The sequence below is a fragment of the Notolepis coatsorum genome, assembly GCF_963971535.1.
Source record: "Notolepis coatsorum genome assembly, chromosome: 14".
In the NCBI taxonomy this organism is placed as follows: Eukaryota; Metazoa; Chordata; class Actinopteri; order Aulopiformes; family Paralepididae; genus Notolepis; species Notolepis coatsorum.
This window is the reverse complement of record NC_140178.1, coordinates 115,924,464-115,943,602: the sequence shown is the minus strand read 5'-3', so window position 1 is coordinate 115,943,602 and position 19,139 is coordinate 115,924,464. Positions and strand designations below refer to the sequence as shown.

The window sequence follows — 19,139 nt, the reverse complement described above, 5'->3', positions numbered from 1 at the left end:
GCGCAAAGGACGGAGGTTGACGTTTTAAAGGGGAACGCCACCCAAATTAATTATTCCTGTATGTTATTTCCATGGCCGAGGAAAGTTCAATCAATACATTTGCGAACATGAGCTACTTTCTCTCAAAGCCAGAAACTCAAAGTAAGAAGTAAGACTCAAACGTGTGATGGCATCAGGTATGCAGTCTGGAGCTGTTCCATATGAATAGTAACAGATTTCTTCTTTTATATCCGAATGAGCTTTATTCTATGGTACTGTTCTCAGTTCCTCTGGGTGCTCTCAGTGTCATAGTGCAACAACCATGGGATGCCTTAGCTAACGGGTCAGACAGTTGGGAACAAATAAATAGTTTGGGACAGTTCAGGGGACAGGAAAAACGTGTTAAATAATTCAAACCATGTGTGCTTTTGAGCATTAATATCACAATTTATATATTCTTTTTATAATTCAATTCTGTCATGATTATGCCCTGTTTGGGTGGATTTTCACTCTTGCTATTAAAGATGCATTTCTATTCAATGTAATTTGCTTCGTGTGCATCTGTAATACATCACATTATGCCGCATGCGTGGGGCGTTTTTTGTGTAACCAGAGATGCGATGCCTACAACCCTAACCCTACTAACCACCTGGTTAATGAAGAATTGTGGGGTTTTTCTGTGATTATATCAGGGTATTTAATTATACCAGGGCACCTTCTCTCCGTCTCTACAGCAGACGTTCTCTGGGGAAAACAGTTTTCTTCTCCGAGGGTCTTTGGGTCAAAGACAGTTTTTTTTCCTTACAAATATTGACATGAATGTCATGTTTATATTATTTCACGGGTGGAATAAACCTCAATGTTATTGCCATAAAATACAACGTATATTGTTTATTTACCTTTCTGAGAACGTATAGGGGGGAAAAAACGCGTTTCAATCTGGTGATTTTTGACTCCATAATAATATACAAAAGTAAGTGTCATATGATGAATTGAAAATGGGGGACCCTGATGGAAACAAGACGAAAGTCTTTCTCAGGTCTGCATCCTCTTAACAATTGTATGTATTGAGCTGTACTGTACTGTACCCATTCTGCAATCTGTTAATAAACTTTTCAATCAATCAATCAATCAACTACTTACAGTAGATTTCATTCACGGTCTTTGCTGCCCTCTACCGGGCGCCTGGTGGTACTACATCCAGATTTAACACCAGGTTCAGACAGATCTTGGCCTTAAAAATGTGGTAATGTATCACTTGACAATATAAAGCCATTTATATATATATTCATATTTCATATTGCATGTGTCCGGATGGCAAAATTCAGCCCTGTAAATGATCTGCCCTTTGCTCATTTGCTTAGATATTTACTCTAAGTGTCCCTGCCCTTCCCCATGCTGCTATCAAACTACCGACGGTTACCGGGTAGTGTGATAGTAAAAACAAATCAAGTACAAACAATGTTGACAATGAGTTACAAATAATGTAGAACTAATCTGTAAATGTTATACAAATATAGTTATAAATGATTTACAAATGTATATAAATGATTTGTTCATGATTAGTTCATTATCTACAAAAACCTTATAAAGGTATTATAACTGAGTGTTATTATAAAGTGTTACCTAGTATGGTAAGTAGTATACTTGTTAGTAGTAGTATTGTTAGTAGTATACTTGTTAGTAGTAGTATTGTTAGTAGTATACTTGTTATTAGTAGTATGTTAGTAGTATACTTTTTAGTAGTAGTATTGTTAGTAGTATACTTGTTATTAGTAGTATTGTTAGTAGTATACTTGTTATTAGTAGTATTGTAAGTAGTATACTTGTTAGTAGTAGTATTGTTAGTAGTATACTTGTTAGTAGTAGTATTGTTAGTAGTATACTTGTTATTAGTAGTACCTGTTGTGGTTTGCAGTGACAGGGCAGTTCCACAGTCACTCCAGACGGAGAGGCAATGTTGCTGAAGAGAAACAGGAAGGACTCTAGTAAACAGACTGTATGTCATGAGGAGATGGAGCCCTGTGGTCCTTCTGAAGAGTCTGAAACTAAAGATGGCAGCAATAATGCTATAAAACACATTCAGAAAAAACAATCAAATGTGATTGGAGTACATTGAGCACAATTATAATTCACTGCATTTTGAGGTGAGGTGTTTAAAATGTTTGCTTAAAGGCTGCGATTGCCATGGTAACAAAGGACTCAAACCACTGGATGGCGCCATGCGTAGAAGATGGTCTAAATGGCATTTTCTGTTCACAAAATTGTCCTTTTTAACCAAAGTAATCATTCTGTGTTGCAGCAATGATAGTAATACCTGAAGGAGAGGAAGGCAGGACAAGCTGTTTGAGAAAAGACGTCCTCTTCCTCAATACGGGCCTCATAGCACCTCCCTACCCCAGCCAGGAGGAGGAGGAGGAGGAGGAGGAGGAGGAGGAGGAGGAGGAGGAGGAGGAGGAGGAGGAGGAGGAGGAGGAGGAGGAGGAGGAGGAGGAGATGGCAGGATGAAGGAGGCATAGAGGAGGGCTCTGGTCAGAGGAGGTACCAGATTACCAGACTGTATACTAGAACAGCTTGTTGTGTGATTACATGTCCTGAGTTTGCATATAAAGTATATATGGAAATCGTATGACATTTTCTATGAAAACAAAGATGGCGGCAAAGTGAACACGATGAATAGGAGGGAGGAGTCCTACGAAGTCATTTGAATACTCAAGGTCCTCCCCTGTAATTACATCACATACCTGTGAACCTCTCCAAGGCATTTGACTCTGTTGATCATACCTTGCTTTTACATATTTTAAATAATGGTGGTTTTAATATTCAAGTGTTTGTGCATGGTTCAGGAATTACCTTTACTGATAATAACTAAGGGTGTCCCACAAGGTTCAATTCTAGGTCGTTCTTTTTACAATTTATATTAATAATATTATTGCATCTTTAACTAATTATCATGCACATCTATATGCGGATAATACAATACTTTATTCTGTATTCTCCACGCTGCATTTGTGTTGAATGCACATGAAACTAAGTTAACATTGTTTTCTAGAGCTAGATGTTTTGGTAGCAAAAACGTTCATATTTCCAATCTACATCGTTCCAATATTGAGAGAGTTATGCATAATATAAATACTGTACCTTGGTATCTGGATAGATGACACATTCACATTCAAATACCATATAAACCGGTGGTTCTGAGCTCAGGACCTGGTCTAGCCTCAGGACACACCTTTTTCCTTAGACATTAAGTCCTTAAGATAAGATAAGATAATCCTTTATTGATCCCCTTGGGGAAATTCGGGTGTCAAAGCAGCATGGGGGGGGGGGGGGGATACAGGGTGGGGGATGCATAGCTTCACAGTCCTATACAGTCCAGTATCTATATGTATATAGATACACTTAAGGTATAGATACAAATACAATATAATAATATAAAAAGTACAAACACAAGATAGTCCAGTGGTGAGAGTCTCTAGTGCAAAGAATCAAGATAGTCGGTACGGTCAGGGCCGCCTCAGGGGGTGTGCGAGCAGTGCGGTCGCACAGGGCCTCGCGGGAAGGGGGGCCTCGCAATTTTTTTTTTTTTTTTTTTTTTTTTTTTTTTCTTTTGTGAGGCCCCCCTTCCCGCGAGGCCCTTTTTCATCACAGACCTAAAATCTAGTTTTGCTTATATGCATATATATTTCACATTAGACACGTTTGTAGAATGTGTCTGACTTGTTCCTGGGTCTGCAGACATACTCACTATTGGAGCTCAGCCTCTGGGGTTCTGCAGCAGACATACTATTGGTTTCAACGAAGGGAGTGGTTTTACTTACATCATGTGTAGTACGCCGGCGTGAGTCAACTGCGTTTGACTATTTCGCGCGTGCAGCTTTTGACTATTATGCTTAGTTATGCCAGCCAAGACGAAGAAAGAGGTCGGTCATTATCAGTCGGTCGGTCACCAAGGAACGTTGACGAAAGGCCTCTCGCTGGCGGGACAAATGGCCGGAGCCTTGTCATGGTATAGCCATGATGATGTCGGCTAGTAGCTAGCTTAGCTAAAGGCTAACTAGCGTTAGCTAACCTAGAGACAGCGCATACAGCCAAGATGAAGAGGATGGTCGTTTGGCAGATGAACTTCGTCAACTCCACGCGGTTGTCTCCATCCTCTTGGACGTTTGGTGAGTTTTTAACCTATTCTATTAACTCTATTCTATTCCCGCCGTGGACATCTCTCTCTCTCTCTCTCTCTCTGGAGCTAAACTGGCCGACTAGCTGTTGTAGTACTACTAGTAGCTAACGGTGTGTGGCCTGGTGTCAGCACCTGTATGTAGCCGCATAGCTTGCTTCTGCGTTAGCTAATGGTTAGCGATAGCCTGGTTGAGCTAACTGTTAGCCAGTTAGCTGTTTAGCTACGACGTTAGCTGCCGGCTGCGCTCGGCTGGGAACGTTCGTTTGATGCTATCAGTTAGCCTTGAGTTAGCTGTTAGCTTGTGCTACGACCATTGACATTAGCCGTGAGAATAGCAGGGGGTTATTTTTGTCCCGCCAGCGAGAGGCCTTTCGTCAACGTGGAGACCTGTGTTGCGGCCTTTCGCCCTGCGTTCCTTGGTGCAGGTAAGATTAATGAAAATCATGACATTACCCCACTCTTCCTTCCTTCCCCTCCCGAATGTTTTGTTAATAACGATGTTTTTTTCCAGGCAAAACATATGTTACTTCACAACATTTGGAGATACGACATGTGCTGTGTGTGAATTCATTGTCTTGGTCGTTTGTGTAGCTTGGGTAGCGTTGGGCCGTTGGCCAAAGCTGTGTGGTCTGGTGTCAGTAGCCTACCTGGCTAGCCTTTAGCTGTCGGCCATTGGCTCCTTGCTGCTTTGTTTTCTCTGGTATAGACCCTCTTCTCTTTGGATTTAAGTGTTGATCTTTGTCCTTTTGGATCTATGTATATTCATGTTGCCTTTGTGAAGTTATCTTTTCCTTCTGTTTTGTTCTTTCATTAAAAGTTGAATATCCTTTAGGGGGTCATCTTTGCTTATCTCTCTCATACATGCTCTCTCTCTAACACACATGCTCTCTCTCTCTCTCTCTCTCTTTCTAACACACACAGTCTGCCTATGGCGGCCTTTCTCGATGGCTAGGCTGTGCTCGCTGAGTCTGTACCTAGTCAAGGATCTTCAGTCACAGTGCTCAGGTATTCTGCCACTGTGTACTCTGTTTATGGCCAAATAGCATTTCAATTTCTTTCCAATGTGTCTCTCTCTCTGTACACTGTATATTGACTGTAGAACGGGAGCTCTCTCTCGCTCTCTCTCTTGCTATATGTTGACTGTATCATGCCCAGCCTTTTTTTTTTTTATACCTTTTGGGTGGGGGGGGGGGGGGGGGCTCGCGTTTAAATCTCGCACAGGGCCTTGCATTTCTCCCAGGCGGCCCTGGGTACGGTGATGTGAGTCTCTAGTTCTGAGTTGTGACAGTGATAGCTCAGTGATAGACAAATTAGCATAGTAGGTAGTAGTAGTATAGGCATAGTAGCATAGTATATAGTAGGTAGTAGTATAGTCATAGTCGCATAGTGAGTAGCAGTATAGACATAGAATAGTAGGTAGTATATAGACATAGTAGCATAGCATAGTAGGTAGTACTATAGCGATAGTAGCATATAGTAGGTAGTAGTATAGACATAGTAGAATAGTAGGTAGTAGTATAGACATAGTAGAATAGTAGGTAGTACTATAGCGATAGTAGCATATAGTAGGTAGTAGTATAGACATAGTAGAATAGTAGGTAGTAGTATAGACATAGTAGAATAGTAGGTAGTAGTATAGACATAGTAGAATAGTAGGTAGTAGTATAGACATAGTAGAATAGTACATAGTAGGTATAGACATATTAGCATAGTATATAGTATATAATAGTATAGACATAGTAGAATAGTAGGTAGTAGTAAAGGCATAGTAGCATAGTAACATAGTAGGTAGTAGTATAGGCATCGTAACATAGTAGGTAGTAGTATAGGCATCGTAACATAGTAGGTAGTAGTAAAGACAGTATGAATATTTTTATTCAGATATTGATTACAACACGGTTGGGAAAGTGGTATTTGTGTGTTGTTGGTGTTTAAAAAAGCAAAGATGTGATGATATACTATTTTAGTTCTAATACATAATTTGGTAATTGAACACAAAGGTAATTTCAACACAGCTCTTTATTGACTGAACACAAAGGTAATTTCAAAACAGCTCTTTATTGACTGAACACAAAGATCATTTTAACACAGCTCTTTATCTTCAATGAGAGCATATGGCTTTGATACCCTTCCACACAATATACATTCTGTTTACATATTAATGTAACAGTAGAATAGTAGAAGATTAACATTTTTGTCATTTATATTTAAATGTTCTAATTGTATTGATGGCCACAGATCAGCCATCTACATGCACTGATTATTTTTAACATCATGGTTTGTTAGGGGTAACCAGGGGGTTGTGTGTGTTGTCAGGGGTAACCAGGGGTCTCTGTGTGTTGCCGGGGGAAACCAGAGGGTTCCAGGGTTGTCTGCGAGCAGCAGGGCCGTTTCTATGCATAGGCGAGCTAGGCGATCGCCTAGGACGCCAATGGCTGGAGAGGGCGCAAAAAAAAAAGAGAAAAAAGAAAAGAAAAAAAAATATTTTCTTACTTTATTTTTTTTAATTTTTTTAATTTTTTTTATCAAGGTCATACTGTGACACTGAAATGAAAAAGTATTTCATCAACTGAAATATCTATAATTTCCAGAATAGTAAACACATACAGGCGTAGAGGCGGCGGTGTGTTTCAGGCCATCACAGGCAGCTCTGTCTAGGAGTGTGTTTCAGGCTGTGTGACGTACACTGTACACTGTACATTGGAATATTGACAAAGCCATACTTGGTCATTTACTGTACATTGGAGGGGGTTGGGTTAGGACATTTGCAGGGGCCAGTTTCGAATTGCAGTCTCCCGTAGGTGTTCTTTGAGTGTTTTTGAAAGTGGGTAGTGATTCACATTCCTTTACAGCTTTGGGTAGGGTGTTCCACATTGATGTGGCATAATTGCTAAACGTGTTTAGTCCCTTGTTTGAGCCGAATCTGGGTTTAACATGATTTGTGGAGCTCCCTCTGGTGATGTGATCGTGGTATTCACTGACCTTTGGGAAGTATTTTGACATGTACATGGGTATCTTGGTCGTGTAGTGTATCTTGTAGACCAGGCCCATTGCAAGTTGCTGTACTCTGTCGTCTACTCTAAGCCATCCTAGGTTGTCAAAGTGGGCAGGGGTGAGGTGGGTTCTAGGAGTCAGGTCAAGCAGTAGTCTGACCAGTTTGTTTTGAGATGTTTGTAATTTAGTTTTTAGTGCTTTTGAGGTGCTTTGGTACCATGAGGTGCAAGCATAGTCGTAGTACCCTTGAATGAGTGCTCCTGCCAGAGTCTTCAGGGTATTCTTGTTTACCAGAGAGGAGATCCGGTACAAGAATCGACCACCCTGGAACTTTTATCCTTTCTACAGGAGAAGAAACTGAATGAAATGTACCCAAATATGTGGGTGGCCCTCAGAATTTCTGCCACTTCTCCAGTGACTGGAGCTTCTGCAGAGAGGAGCTTCTCAAAATTGAAGCTCATTAAAACATACTTGAGGTCTACAATGTCACAGGACCGTCTCAATGGCCTGGCTATGATGAGTATTAACAGAGATGTGTCGAGCAAGCTTTCATATGATGACATTATTGATGATTTTGCAGCAAGGAAGTCAAGGCGTGTCCGATTTTAAGGCTGCTCAAAGTAGGGTCCCGTTTCATTGTTGAAACAGAAGTGAATGTTCCCAAGCTGATCTGTTAAGGAAGTGTAGTATATAGTACTTGTTTTTATTGCTACATCAAGGCCATTCCAAATGGATACCGCACAAACTGAGATGCACTTGCTTTTGAGAGCAGTACGGACAATAGGTTGTTTTAAATAAAAATTCCCCTCTTAGATTATAACCCCCATCTCTGCCCATGAAAATGTTTTGTATGTTGCCCGGGACTATATTTTGTGTTACTTTAAACATGAATTGTGCAGTTTTGAATTGAACCAAATCTTTAAATTTCAGAGTTTGACTTTTAACAAATAAACAATTGGTATGATATCTATAACCAGCATGATGTACAATCCTTATAGCTCTTTTTTGCAGTGTGCATATCTTTTGTAGGTTGGTTTTATATGTATTTCCCCAAACTTCAACACAATATGACAGGAGGTAGGGTACAATGAGTGTGCAATACAGAGTGTACAGTGATTTCTGATTTAAGATGTATTTCGTTTGACCAGAATTCCCAAGCCTTTCGCAATTTTTGAGCATAGATATTTTACGTGTGGTTTCCAGCAGCAATTTGGGTCCCAGCACGGACCCCTGTGGGACACCACAGGTAATATTTAAGCACCTTGACTTGTTCTGGCCTATTTGAACAAATTGCTGTCTATTACTAATATAGCTTTTAAGCCATTCAAATGCGACCCCTCTGACACCATACCTGTCCATCTTTTTAAGTAGAATCTCATGATCTATTGTATCAAATATTTTTTAAGGTCAATGAATATACGAAGGGCGTATTTCTTTCTCTCTATACATGTGGTTATTTGCTCTACTAGCTCCATTAATGCCATGGAAGTAGATCTAGCTGTTCTGAAACCATACTGACTATCCATTAATAGTTGACGTTTTTCAATTAATTTGGCCAGTCTTTCATCATATAGTTTCTCAAGTATTTTTGAGAACTGTGATAATAATGATACCGGTCTGTAGTTGGTGAAGAGGTGTTTATCTCCAGCTTTGGGATAACCTTTGCAATTTTCATTTTTTCTGGAAATGTTCCCGTTTTGAATGGAAGATTAAATATGTGAGTTAATGGATCCACAATTCCCTCAATTATATTCTTTACCAGGGTCATATCATCTCCATCTGTTGAAGTTTTGTTCATACATTTGTTTACCATCTCAGTAATTTCTTTTTTTCCTATAGTTCCCAAAGATATTGACTCAGGGATTCTCTCTCCACAGTCCTCCTCAATTTCTGATCGATTCAAATTGACTGCACTTAACATGCAAATACTTGTCGGGTTAAATTTGGAAGACAAATGCATAACTGATCTATAATAAATGCACCTGACACAAAATGCACACATTATTTTGTTAATGTTAATTATATTGTTTATAGTTTTATCATTTAATGTACAGTTCAGTTTGTTTTATTTTTATCATTTATCATATCACTTTAATTTTTTCGTGTGGACAGCTGAATGTCAACTCTTCTGATGGTAAGTCATATGTTTAATTTACGCAAGCCAGCCTTGGCTCTTTTACCAATATGCAAAATATGCTGTACTCATACTGAAGTTATTCATATACTGTATACTAGGTCTGATCTGCTTGGGATTCCACGTGACATACTTAATGATGTGTGTGTGAGAGAGAGAGAGAGAGAGAGAGAGAGAGAGAGAGAGAGAGAGAGAGAGAGAGAGAGAGAGAGAGAGAGAGAGAGTCTCTCTACCTCTCTCTCCCCAACGCAGTGAGCTCTCCTCTCATGGAATACAAAAAAAATAGGTTTACAATTTACATACTGTAGCTGTCACTTTGTTCATTAATGTTACCTAAATGTCATAAGTGAATTGCTCACCAAAATTTACTATTGCACAACTTATTTGACAAAAAAATCAACAAGGGGGGGGGGGGGGGGGGGGGGGGGGGGGGGCGCCAGTGGGTATCTGGCCTAGGGCACCAAAATGGTCAGAAACGGCCCTGGCGAGCAGCATCCATCTTCTCCTTCCTGTCCAGAGGCTGCAGGTGACAGGCTAGGACTATATCTCTGAAGGACAGACAGACAGACATATCAGAGAGACAGACAGGCTAGGACTATGTCTCTGAAGGATGGACAGACAGACAGACAGACAGGTCAGAGAGACAGACAGACAGACAGACAGACAGACAGACAGACAGACAGACAGACAGACAGACAGACAGACAGACAGACAGATAGACAGACAGAATGGCTAGGACTATGTCTCTGAAAAACAGACAGGCTAACAGTTAGACAGAAAGGTTAGAGAGACAGACAGGCAAGGACTATGTCTCTGAAAGGCATACAGACAAACAGGTATACTGTAGAAATTATCCAAATTCATCATCACAGTTTAACATTTTGTCTGTATCATTCAGTCTAGCAGTTAGCACACTGTGTCCACACAGTCACTGTAGGTTAGTAGGTTAGTAGTCAAGGTAAGGTAGACTGAATAAAACACTGTAGGTTAGTAGTCAATGTACATTACCAGAAGTTAGCTAAGGGTAGTCTAATGTTACATTACCAGAAGTTAGCTAAGGGTAGTCTAATGTTACATTACCAGAGGTTAGCTAAGGGTAGTCTAATGTTACATTACCAGAAGTTAGCTAAGGGTAGTCTAATGTTACATGACCAGAAGTTAGCTATGGGTAGTCTAACATTACATTACCAGAAGTTAGCTAAGGGTAGTCTAGTGTTACATTACCAGAAGGTAGCTAAGGGTAGTCTAATGTTACATTACCAAAGGTTAGCTAAGGGTAGTCTAATGTTACATTACCAGAAGTTAGCTAAGGGTAGTCTAACATTACATTACCAGAAGTTAGGTAAGGCCTAAGGGTAGTCTAATGTTACATTTCCAAATGTTAGCTAAGGGTAGTCTACATTACATTAGCTAAGGGTAGTCTAACGTTACATGACCAGAAGTTAGCTAAGGGTAGTCTAATGTTACATGACCAGAAGTTAGCTAAGGGTAGTCTAATGTTACATTACCAGAAGTTAACTAAGGGTAGTCTAATGTTACATAACCAGAAGTTAGCTAAGGGTAGTCTAATGTTACATTACCAGAAGTTAGCTAAGGGTAGTCTAACATTACATTAGCTAAGTGTAGTCTAACATTACATTACCAGATGTTACCCAAGGGTAGTCTAACATTACATTACCAGACGTTAGCTAAGGGTAGTCTAATGTTACATTACCAGAAGGTAGCTAAGGGTAGTCTAATGTTACATTACCAGAAGTTAGCTAATGGTAGTCTAATGTTACATTACCAGAGGTTAGCTAAGGGTAGTCTAATGTTACATTACCAGAAGTTAGCTAAGGGTAGTCTAACATTACATTACCAGAAGTTAGCTAAGGTTAGTCTAATGTTACATTTCCAAATGTTAGCTAAGGGTAGTCTAATGTTACATTTCCAAATGTTAGCTAAGGGTAGTGTACCATTACATTAGCTAAGGGTAGTCTAACATTACATGACCTGAAGTTAGCTAAGGGTAGTCTAATGTTACATTACCAGAAGTTAGCTAAGGGTAGTCTAATGTTACATTACCAGAAGTTAGCTAAGGGTAGTCTAACGTTACATTAGCTAAGGGTAGTCTAATGTTACATGACCAGAAGTTAAGGGTAGTCTAATGTTACATTGGCAACAGGGAGCGTTCTCAACCAGTTAGGGCAGTTGGAAAATTTTTTATGGTGCCTTCCGTCGCCTGGGGACACACCATATGCGGTCGGGATTGTAGAAAAATCCTGTCAGGCTCCTCCTAGGCCGGCGTGTGTCTAGCTTTTAGTTACATAGGGGGCATTATAGTGAGGGATGAGAACGTTTGGGGATGGGCTTAGGTTTTCTTTTGACACACGACAGTTGTTAATTTGCGAATACTTTTAGGTGTGGAGGCGTTAGGCGGTCATACCAGTGCTCTTCTATATTTTGTATGTATAGTGACAGTGTTTTGTGGTTGGTGGTTGGGACTGCCCTAAGCACTGCGGTAGTGGAGCGGTGGCCAAAGTATGTAGGACCAGACTGTTTTGTTGTTTCTCTCTTTTGTATATATTGATCGGTCATATTCAGTGGTAGGGGCGGATCAGTTTTTTTGTTCTCCTGTTTTTTTTGGGGTTTTTTTCTGTTTATTCCTGAGTGGCGCAAAGATGCCGGTAAAAGTAGGCGACTTTGTGGATAGGCCAACAGTGGGCTTGTTGGGCGTATGCACGAAAGAGGAGTTGGTGGGGATAGTGGAGCACTATGGGGTTAAGCTTGTACAGGGCATGAGGAAGGAGCAGCAGCGGGTAGCACTGGTGGAGGCTCTGACCGCCCAGGAGGTGCTGCAGTGCTCTGTTGGCGAGGAGGAGTTAGACCCAGTCTCTGATAGCTCACTAGTGCTGCGGAAATTAGAACTAGAACGTGTGCGCGTGGAGGTGGAACGGACTCGCGCGCATGAGCTCGAACTCAGGACGCTTGGGGTAGAGCGTGTTGACCGTGACCAAGCCGAGGCGGAACGCACTCACGTGCACAAGCTCGAACTCAGGAGGCTTGGGGTAGAAGCGCGGGCGACACATCCTGAGGAACCTAGGTTCAATGTAACTAAGTACCTGCGTCTAGTACCACAGTTTCTGGAAAAGGATGTGGATAAATATTTTTCCATGTTCAAGAATGTAGCCACGACACTGAGGTGGCCGGTTGAACACTGGACAGGCAGCGGTTCCGTGCTCTGAGGAAGAACAGCTTGCAGACCTATGTGGAGTTTGCATATGAAAAATTATTATTTTTTGATCGGTGGTGCATGTCGGAGAAAGTGGACACCCTGGCTAAAATGCGGGAGCTCATTCTTTTGGAGGAATTTAAGTCATATTGTTTGCCCGAGAATGTGGCGTTGTACATCAATGAACGGAAGGTTGCTGAGTGCTCAGTGGCTGCGGGCCTTGCGGATGAGTTTGTTTTAACACACAGGGTGCTGTTTGTCAAGCCTGACTGCCCTAGTGGGGAGGACAGACCGGGCTGGAGCTCCGGTGGCAAACCGGTGCCTCTGGCAGTAGCGAGTAGTTAAAACATGCGGACGCAGGTGGAGTTAGTGAGCGAGGAATGGGGGGGGACACTCGCATGTGTCTTCACTGTGGGAAGAAAAGGCACATCAAGGACAATTGTTATGCTCTCCTTCACAGGGTTAACAGTCCTACCATGCAGATGACACAAATATTTTTGGTTGCGACGCCCACTGCTATGGGTAAAGGCATGGCAACCTATTTACCTTTTATTAGCAGAGGGTTGGTATCATTTTGCAAAGGTGGTAGGAAAGTTCCTGTAACTATCTTACGAGACACTGCTGCGTCTCAATCGGTTATCCGTAGGAATGTGTTACCCTTTGATAACAGATCAAAGGCACATGCTGGGATAAGGGTCAGAGCTTTTGGTAGACATTAGGGGTGTAACGGTACGCGGATACGTACTGTACCGCCTCAATGTGGTCCTCCGGTACAGTACGCGCTGTGCACCGAACGATTGCAACGGTATGGAACCTTTTTTTGCAGAACTTAAATCCCCCCGGCCCCACGTAATTTATCAACAACACTGCGGTCTGCTGTGAGCATTATAAAACAAACGTGTGTTTAACCGACCGCAAATTAAAGTGTCAATGCTGTTTGTCATTTTAACAGCAGATACTTTCTTAAATGCCACATCGTCCCGACAGAGCGGTGTTGACGGGGAGCTCTGATGGGTTCGCTTGGTGGTGTTATTAGCATTGAACAGCTAACCGAAAGCTAGCGTTAACTAACGTTAAAGGTTTAGCCATAACGTTACCTTGGCTAAAGTTGGGGCTATTCATAATCTAGCAATAATGGCTGCAGACCTGCAAGCAAAGTACAGCAAGTTGGCAAAGGAGTATTCCAACGTAAATCACATTTTCACCAGTAACGTTAGTCTTTCCATCTCCCGGTAGCTCATGCTAGCTAACCTAGCTCACATTAGCGTCGTCACTGAACCACCTCGCGTACACAATTAATGACATGTTGCGGACAGCCATATCGGTGACAATGTTTAGCTTTTAGTGCCAAATGATAAGAGTCTGAGGCGGAGTCTCAAAAGAGAATGTTGAATATTTATTGTGCAAAAATCACAACAGAGCCTCTGCTACTTCAATGGAGCCTTCTGGAAGCAAGTGCAGCAACGAATAATGTCCGTGTGGATCATTGGAGTAGGGTATATCTGCAGTGCTGCAGCCCCGGCCTATACTCATTGATTAATGATACTAATACAAATCTATACAATCACCTGTTGTTGAATAAATACCATTACTTTCTAGTTATTACTAAAAAACAGTATATATAAAACAGTAGCTGTATACAAAAATAATAATAATAATTATAATTTATATATATTTTTTTAAATTTAATTTTTTTTTAATGTATGCACTGGTATTGCTGTACCAAAAAAATACCGAAACGTGACTTCAAAACCGAGGTACGTACCGAACCGTGGATTTTGTGTACCGTTACACCCCTAGTAGACAGGTTATGAGAATGCCACTACAGTATTCATTTAGAGTCGGATCTGGTGTCGGGGCCGGTCGTAATCGGGGTGGATAGCCGTTTTCTGGTCGAGGGAGTGTCATTGATCCTCGGTAACGACCTGGCAGGGGGTAAGATGTTAATAAAATCAGATGTCATTTGCGTTTCAGCGGGGCCTGTTGTGGCGGACGTTCTGGAGAATGTGCATACGGGAGTTGTTCCATCAGATGCACTTACGACGGCCATGATGGGTAGTGCTGGGGGGAATTTGTTTGACATAGGTGTATCGGTCAGTGACGCGGTGCCTGATGGTACTGGCCCTGCTGTGCCCATGGATGACGTGGGACGTGTACCTATGCCCAATATGCCGGTGTCAGCCTTGGTGGTGGCTCCACCTGGAGTTGACAATGATAATGACAGTCTTTGTGCTTCAGAAGGGGGGGAGTTGGAGAATGAGGTCATTGTTCCATCCGGGGCAGACTGGGGAGTTTTGAGTGGTTGGTTGGCCTTGCCCATCGTCTTGGCCGTTTTTCACACCCGGGCCAGCTGGGACTGTCCTCGTGGTTTGGGTTGGGTGCCACAGTCAGACCCGGCTAGACCATCTCTGACCCCGGTCGACTGGACATTCCTCGCAATGTGCTGATCTTTTTCAGAGCTGTCTTGTTGCCTATTGTATATATATATATTTTTTTTCTTTTTCTTTTTCTCTTGTGTATGGGTTTGTACATGCTGTCGCTTTGCCATCTCGCCCATGCATAGAGGTTAGCAGTGGTAGGTAACCCACTACAATAAGTAGGTTTGCTCCACTTGGTCCAGAGTTCGCTTTGTTCTGATTATTGGTGCCAGTTGTTCTGATGGGCATGGCGACTGCATTGGAAATGAGCAGGTGAACAACATGCAGTGTTGTTGCTGTAGTAAGGGGGGGGGGTTGTGCTATTGTCCATAGGGTTGTGTGGGTATATGCTTTGTTGCTTTGTTGATCCTGCGGGATATTCATTTTGCTCTGTTTTCCAGGGGTCGGGAGTGACGAGAAATTATCTGGGAACCTCCGGATTTCGGATTGGTGCTGCCCATTTCTCGACCACTGATTCCCTTATTTATATTTGTATTGCTATAGTTATTGTGGGCTGTAATGTCATACGGAACGTGTTGGGGGTGTTGTGAGCTGTGTGGGGGTGGGGGGACGCCTGCCCACGAGCACGATAGTCCGATAGCGACATGGACTGTTGCATTACTGGGTAGATAACTCAGTATATACTGTGAGGTTTGAAATTGGGAGAGTGTGGGTTAAGATTGTTGTCGATATGGCTGGTATTTATTTATATTGATGACAATATTGTTTTTCATATATATAAGTTAGAGACATTTTTTTTATGTTCATTCCCCCATTTTGCCTTGGGGTTATGTATATAAAGTTGAGGGTGGGGGTGTTACGTGTGGGGTCTGTGTGTGCCTTGATCAGGCGTTCCCAGTGTGATGTGTTATGTCTAGCTGTAGTTCCCTGTCCTGGTTTTGTAGTCCTTATCATTTCCCCTTCGAGGTGTACCCATTTGTAATCAACCCGGTTGTGTCTCGTCTCGTCATTCCCTCATGTATAAGCATTCTGTCTTCCCCTTTGTCTGGTGCTGATCCTGTCTGTGTAGTATGTGTTCTTGTCTGTCGTTACTTTAGTTTATTCTTCATTTCATTCACGGTAATTATTTCATTAAATATTTATTATAAAACTACTTTGACTGCCGTCTCCTTTGTTGTGTTGCATTGACTCGACATCGAGCTTAAAGAATGTCAATGACAACGTAACAGGTAGTCTAACATTACATTACCAGACGTTAGCTAAGGGTAGTCTAACATTACATTAGCTAAGGGTAGTCTAACATTACAGTACCAGAAGTTAGCTAAGGGTAGTCTAACGTTACATTACCAGATGTTAGCTAAAGGTAGTCTAATGTTACATTACCTGAACTCTTCATAGGAGCCCACTCTCTGGGTCACAGCACGGAGTTTAGCGGCGTTCTCCCTCTGGTAGCGCCGGTCCGCCTCCACGGCCCCCCGGAGCTCTCTGTCCAGAGCTGAGAAGTCGATCACCTCATGCCCCGAGCCCTCTTCCGCAGTCTCCTGAGGTAAAGAGTCCATGTGCTGGAGGAGTTGGTCACAGTAGCTGGTGTTGCACTGTTTGTCCCTCACTGCCTCCACTTCCTGCTTCAGCAGCACCGGGTGGACCGAGCTGCCCATCTTCAAGACCTCAAGCACTTGGTCCTGCACCAAGCTGTTGGGGTCGTCCAGGTACAGGAGGAGCTGCTGGAAGAGGAACTGCAGGTGTGCACTACAGAGCTGGGGGTTGTAGTCTTTGGTCAGGCTGGACAGCCACATACCCAAGCCACGCAGAGCCGTGCCTCGCACCTCCTCACTGCTGTCGTCCAGATGCTTCAGCACCTCTGGGTAGATCTTGTTGAGAGCATCAGGGTTCAGGCTGGGTCCTATGAGTTTGAGTAGGATGCAGAGAGAGCGACAGGCCATCAGTCTGGCCATCTGAGAGTCCTCCTCTAGAGCAGACAGCAGCTGGGGACTCAACCTGGTCTCTACACACAGCAGCTGTCCAGGTGTGATGGCCCCTCCATGCAGCAGTGCTAGCAGACAGCTTAGGGTGGAGGTGCGGATGGCTGCGGCAGTGCGGCCTGGCTGCCACACCAGGTTAGGAAGCAACACCTCACATAGAAACCGCTCAGCCTCAGCACTGAAACACCCCTGGGAGTCCAGTGTGTTGTTAGCGTGCAGCAGCAGTCTAGCCAGCATAGTGAAGATGTGAAGCCTCATCTCAGGGTCTCTGTCTGGGTGCAAGCAGCTCAGGAGCAATGGCATAAACTGAGACACAAACTCCCCTATCACTGGGCCTGACTGGACTGTGATGACCTGCAGCTGGAGCCTCTGTGGGGAGGAGCTGGACCAGGTATTCACCGAGGCAGACAGCCACGACAACAACTGGGACATGTGTTGCCTGTACAGGTCTGATACAGAGGACAGACCTTGCACCTTATACAGACAACACACCCTCTCCAATGCCTCATCGTTGAGCTGTGTCTTGGTGGACAGGCTCTGGATGGTGATCAGCACCTGCAGCAGCTGTAGACTGACTGCACCACAGTCTGCCCCACACTGAGACAGCAACGCATCCACACAGCACAACAACTGCTCCAGATACTCCACCTGTTGGTACTCCTGGCAGACATCAGGCAGGGCCAGGGTGCTGGCCGTCTGTTGGAGGTGAGGTCTGAGGAGTGGCCCTGAGCTGCCTCCCAGTACAGCAGCCAGCACCGCCAGTGGGGCCCAGGAGCAGGAGGACGAGGATGAGGTGTCCACATGGTCCAGAAGCAGCTTTAGGATCACCTCAGGAGGGACAAACGTCCCCAACAACTTAGCAGCAGCCAGGCAGTTGGTGACCACCTCCCTCTCTGGGTCGGCACAGGCACAGTACAAGGTGGCGAGAAGGGGCTGGAGGTGTTGGGTGCTGTGGTCCTCGGCGTGGAGCAGCAGCACGGAGAGCAGCTGGGAGGTCTTGATCCGAGTGGACGCCAGCCAGTCCGTCACGTCATGGGTGATGGCTGGTATCAGCCTGCTAAGGTTCCTCACTACCAGTTCCCTGCAGCCCAGACCAGGACGCTCCACTCCAGCAGGGTAGAGGGGAGGCTGGCTGAGGAGGAAGTCCATCTTGTCCTTGATTTCATCTTCATTCTCCTTCTCCCACTGAGCACCAGTCTGCTTCCAAAGGTCACCTGCCAGGAGTCGGATTTCTGGGATGTCATCACTGAGGCCACTCAGGATCAGGGGGAGGAGCTTATGGAAGTAGGAGTATCTGTCTCTCAAATGGAGCAGCCAATCACCAACCATTATGGTCACAGCTTTTCTCACCTGTGGTGAGTCGTCAAACAGCCTTTGTGCCAGATGAGAGAGCACGTCATCAACATTCTTCCCAGTGCCATGCTGAATGACAGCACCAGTGGCTTCAATGACAGAAACTCGCACCCGGGAGTGTTGATGAGAAATGGTCTGCATGAGGGGCTCGACCAGACTCTCAGCCTGCATGTGGAAATGTTCTGGCACAGATTTGGCAAAGTTTACAGTGCATTTGCAGCTCTCCCTCTTCACGTCTGGAAAGGGGTCGACTATAGTTGTCTGTAGTATCTTGATCATGTCGTCCAGATAAGGCGCTAGTTGCTTCCCACATACTTCTACGGTTAGAGTCAGCACCTCCATAATGGCCAGTCGAAGTTCTTCCGCTGGCTCCAATGTGTCTTTTCCTCCGAGCCGCTGAGCCAGACAGGGCATGAGATAAGGCAACGATTCTTGTGGTTGTGGAACACAACGAATAAACTCTCCTACCATGAGAATTGCGGTCTCTCTGCATCTTTCCAATGGATCCGACAGGCATTTCAGGAGAGACTTGAGGAGGCCAGAAAAAACGTCCTGTAACACGCCACTGGAAAGGCCTTTATCGATAGTTTCCTTTTTGATAGCTTCAAGAGACCTTTTTCTGGTAGTCTTGCTGTCTTCATTTAGACAGTTTAAATGTCGAGCAAGTCCTCTCAAAACGTCGGCAGCAGCACGCTCATCTCCACCAGCCGCCATCGCTCAAGTTATCCTTTTTCCTGCGTATATATATATATATCACAAATCTAACACAAAAAAAAAGATCTGAGAGAATTGTTGAATAATATAGATACACAAATGTTCAAGAATGTTATATTATGACATCATAGTGTGACATCACAAATGTTCTAGAATGTGCTATTATGACATCATACTGTGACATCACAAATGTTCTAGAATGTTCTATTATGAC

At 43.5% G+C, this 19,139-nt stretch overlaps 1 protein-coding gene across 1 annotated transcript; it reads right to left on the bottom strand.

Annotated features, from left to right (window-relative positions):
- Window positions 1–16,255: 16,255 nt before the first annotated feature.
- On the bottom strand, window positions 16,256–18,925 carry LOC311240732 (dynein axonemal assembly factor 5-like; the record flags this gene model as incomplete). Its single annotated transcript, XM_084329305.1, has 1 exon — window positions 16,256–18,925. One exon carries the CDS (start codon window positions 18,923–18,925, stop codon window positions 16,256–16,258), a length of 2,670 nt encoding a protein of 889 aa, XP_084185431.1.
- Window positions 18,926–19,139: the final 214 nt, after the last annotated feature.